General features: G+C 47.1%; 1 protein-coding gene across 1 annotated transcript in view; it reads left to right on the top strand.

Annotated features, from left to right (window-relative positions):
* Nucleotides 1–5,088, top strand: part of LOC310861374 (XK-related protein 7-like) — a gene marked incomplete at both ends in the record, with an annotated part of 7,492 nt that extends 2,404 nt beyond the window's left edge. Inside the window, 2 exons of the mRNA XM_083768795.1 lie at nucleotides 1,385–1,633; nucleotides 4,268–5,088. Of these exons, the coding sequence (XP_083624921.1) occupies nucleotides 1,385–1,633; nucleotides 4,268–5,088 (1,070 nt within the window). The remainder of the gene's footprint in view (nucleotides 1–1,384; nucleotides 1,634–4,267) is intronic.
* Nucleotides 5,089–9,422: the final 4,334 nt, after the last annotated feature.

Raw genomic sequence — 9,422 nt, 5'->3', positions numbered from 1 at the left:
AAGTACAATTTTGAAGCATTTGTACTTTGTACTACTTGAGCATTTCCAATTTCCACCTTTACATCTACTCCACTACATCTCAGAGGGAAATATTGTACTTTTACTCCACTAGAATTATTTGAAAACGTTAGTTCATTTATAGATTTGACATACATTACCCACTTCAGCCCTATATACATTTTAGACCATCGTGTGCTTACAGACCTGCTATTTTCAAAATAGATTTTTATACATTTGAAAACTTGAAATGGGACATTTCTGCATAATGACTACTTTTACTTTTAGTAGCCTACTTTAAGCACATTTTGATTAAAATACTTTTGCACTTTTATACCCAAGTACATTTTGAATTCCGGGAGTTTTACTTGTACTATTTCTACAAAAAAAAATGTGAGTACTTGAATGTGAGTTTTTGAGTGGTGCAACCACTCCTACAACCAGCAATGTCCGTGTACCTGTATCAGTGGTCATGGAGCACGAGTATGTGACTTATTAATACCAGTAGGGGCGCCAGAAACAGAGAGAGGGTAGTGCTGTGCCTGCTGCCTGCTAATGAGAGAGAGAGAGAGAGAGAGAGAGAGAGAGAGAGAAGGGGGGGGGGGGGGGGGGAGTTGCACCACTCTGTTCACACAGGTGTGATTTTCTTTTCCACCACTGACTTCCATCCATCTAATACCAGTAGGGGGCGCCAGAAACAGAGAGAGGGGTAGTGCTGTGCCTGCTGCCTGCTAATGAGAGAGAGAGAGAGAGAGAGAGAGAGAGAGAGAGAAGGGGGGGGGGGGGGAGTTGCACCACTCTGTTCACACAGGTGTGATTTTTTTTTCCACCACTGACTTCCATCCATCTAATACCAGTAGGGGGCGCCAGAAACAGAGAGAGGGGTAGTGCTGTGCCTGCTGCCTGCTAATGAGAGAGAGAGAGAGAGAGAGAGAAGGGGGGGGGGGGGAGTTGCACCACTCTGTTCACACAGGTGTGATTTTTTTTTCCACCACTGACTTCCATCCATCTAATACCAGTAGGGGGCGCCAGAAACAGAGAGAGGGGTAGTGCTGTGCCTGCTGCCTGCTAATGAGAGAGAGAGAGAGAGAGAGAGAAGGGGGGGGGGGGGGGTTGCACCACTCTGTTCACACAGGTGTGATTTTTTTTCCACCACTGACTTCCATCCATCTAATACCAGTAGGGGGCGCCAGAAACAGAGAGAGGGGTAGTGCTGTGCCTGCTGCCTGCTAATGAGAGAGAGAGAGAGAGAGAGAGAGAGAGAGAAGGGGGGGGGGGGGGGGGGGGTGGGGGTTGCACCACTCTGTTCACACAGGTGTGATTTTCTTTCCCACCACTGACTTCCATCCATCTCCATCCATCCGTCCGTCCGTCCGTCCGTCACCAGGCCTCTCTGCGTCCGCCTCTCTGGTCTCCCTGTCCTGGATGATGTCCTCCTACCAGAAGGTGCTGAGGGACAGCCGGGACGACAAGCGCTCCATGCGCTACCGGGCCGTGGCGGTGCACATGCTGTGGCAGCTGTTCGGCGTGGGGGCGCGGGCGCTGGCCTTCGCCCTGTTCGCCTCCGCCTTCCCGCTCTACTTTGGCGTCTTCGTCGTGGCGCACTGGTGCCTCGTGACCTTCTGGATCATTCAAGGTGAATTAATTAATTAGGGCTGAATTAAAACGCTCCCGATATATTTAACCCATTCTGGGCAAGAACCCCCTTTTGGTTGTTTATACTAGCACTCTGTTCTATACTTTAGCTGTTGAAGAATAGCAGATCTACAAGCTCATATGAGCTTGTAGGTCTGCTATTTTTGAAAAGTCGTGAAAATGTGGCACAAATCTTTGAATATATATTTCAGAGCGAACATTTTTAACTAAGATATTGGCTTCTGGGGGGGTGCCTGGAACTATATATTTTGAGATGGGGGTCCATGGCCCATTAGAGATAATTTTGGGGGTCGTTGACATGAAAAAGGTTGAGCACCACTGACATAGAAACATGGGTTTTTCAGAAAAAGGTTAGGATTTAGAAGCCTTTTTAAAAAAAGAAGGAATTGAAAAACCCAAAAGGTAACACATCCAAAAATTCAAATAAATGGAGGACAAAGTATAGGCCTATACTCACATTTCCACTTTTTTATTGGCACACGCTTACACGTTTCGGTTATGTGCCTTCATCAGAGTGCTCTGATGAAGGCTATACCTTTTTGGGAATTTTTAGTTAGTTAGTTAGCTAGTTAGAGGCTAGCACTCCACCCACTGAAAACCATTGTTGATGCACAACCTATTTTTCTCATTCACGTGTATAGGTCCCACTATTGGTGATTATTCGCTCGATTGCTTTTTTTTCCTCGATCGGTCGAATAATCGATAAACACTTTTCTTTTAATGAATTGTTTATTTCATGTAGTCGTCACCGTCGGGCAGAAACACACCTATCTCCATTTTTCAACTTTCGTATTATAGAACAATCTGTGCTACTTTACACCCTTTACGTCTGTGTCTGGGTTTTTTACAAATATTGAAACAATGAAAAGTATTAGAAAAGCGATTCTGACTAAACCTCTTAACTCCTAACATTGGATCCTCAAACTGTCAAGCCAGCAAACTCTAACTTGTGGAGTTAGGTGGTTTGTCCCCCATTAATTCGAAAAATCCTATCTCCACATTAATAGTAAAAAAACAACAACTCCTAACTCCACTATCTACAAGCTCATAGCTTGTAGGTCTGCTATTTTTGAAAAATCCTGAAAATGCGGCACAAATCTTTGAATATATATTCTTTCAGAAGTCTTTTTTATTTATTTCGACGTCAGGCCTAAATGGGTTAAACTGGATTTGGGTAAAGTGATGATAATATAAAGACACATTCAGGCCCAGGCCGTGGCGTAACGGTCTGGGCACCGGACTGGTAATCCAGTCGCAGTGTGCCGCGGGTTCGACTCCCGAGCCCGACACGGCCTTTACTGCATGTCATCCCCCCATCTCTCTCCCGTTTCCTGTCAGCCTACTGTCTGTCCCTTCAAAAAATCAATAAAAAGGCGTAAGCCGCAAAAAAAAATAATCTTAAGACACATTCAAAATAAATATCTGACAATGAATAAAGTCAATGTATAGCCTAAACTAAATCGCTTAGTCGCTTGACTTTTATACACTTACCTGTCTTTTATATGACCAGTGTTTTGTCCCAAACGGGCAGCCATAAAAAGGGCAGACTAGCCTAAGTTAATTTTTGCACATGTACCACTTGTTGTTGGATACATATACAATAACATCAGATTACGGTAAGAAAATGGTTCATCCTGGCACGGTGGCACAGTCGGTACCACTGTCACCTCACAGCTAGAAGTTCCTGGGTTCGCCTGCTGGGGGCTCCTACACGTCATCAGTATCCCCTATATATAGGCGGGGTTGGCAAAAGGGCCTTTCTGTGTGGAGTTTGCGTGCATGTTCTCCCCGTGTAGAGTCCCCATATGGTAGGTATAACCTCACAAAAAAACGTGTAGTAATCCTGGTCTCTGGCTCTGCCTCCCCCTGGCCAGCCTCCAGTTATTCCAACCAGGAAGGAACTGGTTGGAATAAACCTGTCAGGTCGATAAGAAGCAGCTTGGACTCCTCATGCATTGAAGGAGAATGAGGTCAGTCCGTTGCTCTCCCCAGGTTGGCAGAGGGAGTGTGAGCACCTGCAGGATTACATTAGACAATTGAGTGAAAACAATGGGTTACAAAAAATCGTGGGATAAAAAATTAAAATAAAATGCTTAAAGATGGAGTGCCACAATTTTTGTATTTTTCCAGTTTTTCATGTGTCTATGAGGTGACAGTACTTCATCAGACACCTTGGAGTCGTTTATAATGTGCAATGATGTATTCCCTTTGTATTTAGGGTTTCTTCCTGGAGGCTGAAGCCTTGACAGTCAAACGGGCCAATGAAATAAACAGTAATATTTTGACTTCACATTATCAGCCCCTCTCCTAACCCCTCCCCCTTTATCATACAACTACAGCTGTGGGTGCGGCTTCAGTTCAGGTGGATCACCGCCCATCACCACCCACCAGGCAAACCAGGCATACTTAATGAACTGGTGGGGGTGCCCACATAAAAACGACTTTTTAACAAAATACTGTACACTTTTTTTAAACAAAATCTTCCCCCTTATACAACAATAAGACCTGATGATCATGTTTTAGGGTGGGAAAAAAAAAATCATGGCACTCCATGCTCCATCTTTAATCCGGAATTCTTGCTTTTACACTGTGCCACACCTCTCCGACCCCACAGGCGAGACGGACTTCTGCATGTCCAAGTGGGAGGAGATCGTGTACAACATGATGGTGGGCGTGGTCTACGTCTTCTGCTGGTTCAGCGTGCGCGAGGGCCGCACGCGCTGCCGCATGGCGCTCTACAGCCTCGTGGTGTTCGGCCAGAACGTGGCGCTCACCGCCGCCTGGTACGTGTACCGCGGCAGCAACGGCAACAACAACAACAACGGCGGCGGCCGCACCGCCGACTTCACCGCCGTGGTGCTGGTGTGCGTGGTGGCCAGCAGCTACGCTCTGGGGACCTTCTTCATGTCCGTGTACTACTGCCTGCTGCACCCCGACGGCCCCGTCTCGGGCTGGGGGGCGTTCGCGGAGGACAAGGAGGGAGCGGGGGGAGGCGGCGGCGGGGCGGCGGCGGCGGCGGCGGCCCCCGACGTCCTGGGCTCCCCGGCCTGCCCCGCCCTGCCCCCCGACGTGGTGAGCAGCCCCCCGAGGACCCTCCAGAGGACTAAAGGGGGAGGGGAGCAGGGGGGAGGCGGCGGCGGCGGCATCGTCGGGGACGTGTTTCAGGTGCGGGCGGCGGCGCGGGGCGGAGGGGCCACGCGGGCGGTCGCCGCGGCCGCGGTCGCCTCCCACCCCGGCTCCCCCAGGACTGAGGGGCCGGTCATCCGCATTGACCTGCCCAGGAAGAGGTACCCGGCGTGGGACGCCCACTTCATCGACCGGCGGCTGCGCAAGACCATCCTGGCACTGGAGGGCGCCGCGCCGGTCACGCCGCGGATCCAGTACCGGTGCCTGGGGACGCCCAAGGAGGTGACGGAGTACGAGACCACCGTGTGATATACGCGGTTTTCACCCTCCACGGAAAACCGGCGGACACGATTAACAAACAAAGCGGACGCTCGCTGAGCGGGAACCCACACTCCTTCCTGGAGGGAGAATCGGGGGGGGGGGGGGGGGGTAGGATTTGGTTCTTGTTTCTTTTGTAGGGCAAAGTGAGTCATACAGAGGTGTGGACGCGTCACGTCTCAGGGTCAGGGCGGTATACAGGAAGCGCTCGAAGAGCCGCGGGATCCCCGATGCATCAAAGCGTCCTTCGCGTTTCCTCCAACTCGAGTCGTTTCCCCTCGCGCCTTATAAGCCCCGCCTCCGAGCGAGGAAGCGGCACACAGCTGGATCACTGGAGCACTAACGGAGTCTGGAGGGCTGTTATGTATACAGTATGTGGAGGACATTTTTTACATGTCGACGCATTCCTACGGAAAAGAACGCCCCTCAAAGGAGCCACGGAGGACGTCGCTTTTGTCGGGCAGAAACCTCAGATCTCCATTCTAACTTTTTGTTTTCCATAGATCAACGCCCTACTTTATCACACCACAGCGTCGCAAATAAGCACCAAAAGTAAGCAGATCCACAAGCTCGAAACGCATTCTGAGCTTATCGATGTGCTACTTATGATGCTTCGGAATTTGAATCATGAAAAGTAACAGTTTTGGAGATGGGAGGTTTACGCGCTACACATAGACGGCAGACTTGATGTGATCCTCGCTTCGAGACGCTTGGGGGGTGGTGGGGCTCCTCTCTCTTCGCTCTAAGCTCCTCCCTTGGAACGCGACCCGGAGGATGGGAGGAGGACGTGAAGGAGGCAGGACATTTTAGTTTTGGGATCCCGTCTGGCCATTAGTTAAAGAGTTAGTTAACGAGTCCACAACACTGATTGGCTGCTCAGTGAGGCCTCGTTCACACGTACCAAACGCCAATCGAGCAAATGTTTGGTCGTTTTTTTCGTTCTTTCGGGCCACCACAGTGCTTTTCCAATGGGAGTCACATGGTTTGATCAAACATTTGCGTGTGGAGTTTGCATGTTCTCCCCGTGTCCCCCTAGGGTAGGTACCCTCACAAAAAACATGCAGTAATCCTGGTCTCTAAACTGCCTCCCCCTGGCCAGCCGGGGCGCCGGATGGAGGAGAATGGAACTGGTTGGAATAACGTGTTCCTTCCACGCGCTACGTCCAACCAGGGAAACTCCCCCCCTGTCAGGTGTAAAGGAGCAACTTGGACACTCAGGCATGAAGGAAGCATGAGTTCAAGTCTGTTGCTCTCCCCAGGTTGGCGGAGGGTGTGTAGAGCCCAGGATCACATTAGATAATTGACACAGGGGTGAGAAATGGGTTACAAAATCGTGGGATAAAAATTAAAAAAGCTGATTGCTGGTGGTGTTCTGCCCCCCCCCCCCCCCCCCCCCCCCTCATCAAACAAAAATGTTTGGTCAAACCATGTGACTCCCATTGGAAAAGCATTGTGGTGGCCCCAAAAAAACCGACCAAACATTTGCTTGACTGGTGTTTGGTACGTGCGAATGAGGCCTGAACCTTCAGAAGAGCACATTTACGAGGCGACGTTAAGCTGAGGGTAGAATCAAACCAGAGGATGAAAGGTTCGCGGCTCGCCGACTCCGCAGCCCTGCGGTGTCGCACCACCGAAAAGAACAGATCTTCAAGTTAAACGGCGCGGGAGGATCTGTTCCTTTCGGCGAGCGACGACGTCGTCGAGCTACATCGGATCCAACGTAGTTATTACATAGTTCCATATCGTTGCTATATCGGGGAGAAATCTCTTATCTCCATATTTTTACTTTTTTGTATTTTCTCGTAAATGAAAATGCGTCACACAGAAATCATCAAAGGTAACAGATGCCGCAAAGCGCGAGGCACGTTTTGGAGCTTGTACGTCTGCTACTTTTGATGCTTTTGAATTTGAATCCTGAAAAGGGACATTATGAGGTTTCCACCAGACAGAGACGATATTAACCCATTTTGGACTGAGGTCGATTAAAAAAAAAGGCTTCTAAATCCTAACATTTTTCTGAAAAACCCATGATTCTATGTCAGTGGTGCTCAACCTTTTTCATGTCAAGGACCCCCAGAATTATCTCTATTGGGCCACGGACCCCCATCTCAAAATATGTAGTTCCAGGGACCCCCCAGAAGCAAATGTTGTCTCTGAAATATATATATATATCAATGATTTGCGCCACATTTTAACGATTTTTCTGAAATATCAGACCTATACAAGCCACCGAGTGGCGCGCTATGAGCTTGAGCTATTTTTCAATAGCTAAATTAAAACATACTGTTTAAAAACACCAAAAACACAGCCCAAAATGGATTAATAAAACAAGCAGACACACTCAATCGCTTTCACACCTCGCACTGACAAAAATAGCCGTTCTTACACGTACACGTAAACACGTGTGTTGTGTAACTAACTCACGGTTAAATCCCGCTACTTATGCACGGCACTGTCATACGGACGAAGTATATGCAATAGGAATAGGGCATTAAATGATGAAAAAGAAAGATGAAATATGGAGATAAAAGGTTTCTGCCGACATCTTGTGGTATAAACGATGGGGTCAAAAGGTCCACCCGGCGTCGTTGTCGATATTCGTTCACACTGAAGTCTTATCGTCCTGAACTTTGAACGGCAGTTTAATGAGTGGAATGTAAAAAAAGAAAAAAGAAGAAGAGAAAAACTGTTGAATCTTCTTTTTTTTACGAGTTTCAGAGCATTTTCAAGGTGTCAGTGGAATTATGAAGAACAAGAATGAACCTGCCCACTCATCTGCAGAAATGTAATTTATCGACGTAGCAGACGACTGATCGGGTTTATTCTTTTTCCTCATGTTACTTTCCAACCCAGCACCTCGACCACGTGATGTGCATATTATATTAGTTTTTGTCAGTGGGATTAACAACATTCCTGTCATAAAACGTTTGTTTTTGAAGGTAAGCTATAAGGAGAAAAGAAACTATGATATTTGTGTGTGTTTACAAAAAGAAATCCATCTTTCAGGGGCCGTGCCTCAATATCATTATCTCATGTCCCTGCAGAATGGGTTCACGTATTTGAACATTAACCATCATCATTTACATGATATTTGCAGTATGTATGTGTGTGTGTATGTGTGTGTGTGTGTGTGTGTGTGTGTGTGTGTGTGTGTGTGTGTGTGCGCGTGCGTCCGTGCGTGCGTGTGTGTGTGCGTGTGCGACGGAATGGTGTTAGGCATTGTCCTACAGTATGTATGTATGTATGTATGTATGTATGTATTTGGTTAGAATGGGTAGGGTTTAAAAAAAGGCAAGAATTTGCTCTGGTGCACTGGCCTAAAAGTGGGTCCTCAAAAACTGCTAAAACGTCTGAAATGTATGCATGTAGGTATGTATGTGTGTGTGTATTTTAAAAGGGGGGGGCCTTTTTGGTAAAAATCCCTGCCCGCAATACCTTCATATATTTAAAATGAGTCCAAAATAGGGTTACCAGTGAATGGCCAACTGCCTATTCACTGGGGACTATGCAAGGCAGAGGCGTCCACCCCCCTGAGTCCAAGTTTAAGCTAGACCGCATACCTAAACCATACTCTAAAACCCAATGGTAAAATGGATATAAAAAGGGAACATTAATAAAACAACCTAAAACCAAACAGGAGTAAAAGTTCACAGCAAGGCCTGGATACCATTTATTTATTTTACATAAAAATGAACAGGAAGGGGATAAAAATCAACTTCTTTCATTAAGACCAGTGGGTGTTACAGTTTGTAATTTTTTTATGTATGTATGTATGTATGTATGTATGTATGTATGTATGTATGTATGTATGTATGTATGTTTTTATCATATGACTGCCAGCGGTCATATTTGTCATGTCGTTTTCATGTTACATTGCAACCCCACCCCCCCCCCCAGAACTGGATATTCATTTTATGTGATATTTAGCTGTGTGAAGAAAGAATTAAGGGTATGCTATACGTGAAGGACAAAATGGTGTACAGTAATCCATACTGTACACGTTTGAACTGTCAAAATACACTGCGCACGTGACACCAGGACATGAGCTTTGATATGATCCATGTTTAATCAGGGTGTCAGCATTGATGTTCTGTAGAAGTGTGTGTGTGTGTGTGTGTGTGTGTGTGTGTGTGTGTGTGTGTGTGTGTGTGTGTGTGTGTGTGTGTGTGTGTGTGTGACTGTGTGTGTGACTGTGTGTGCGTGTGTGTCTAAGGCTCTGTGCAGTGTGCACACACACAAAGTGCTGATGTACGCAGAAATATATGTTATGAGTGTTCTTTCGTGCGCATTTCATTTCAAACATTGAGCTTGATTCATAATTCCTA

The sequence above is a fragment of the Protomyctophum parallelum genome (genome assembly GCF_964188405.1).
Source record: "Protomyctophum parallelum genome assembly, chromosome: 7".
In the NCBI taxonomy this organism is placed as follows: Eukaryota; Metazoa; Chordata; class Actinopteri; order Myctophiformes; family Myctophidae; genus Protomyctophum; species Protomyctophum parallelum.
The sequence above is the reverse complement of the archived record's forward strand: the minus strand, read 5'-3'. Positions and strand labels throughout refer to the sequence as shown.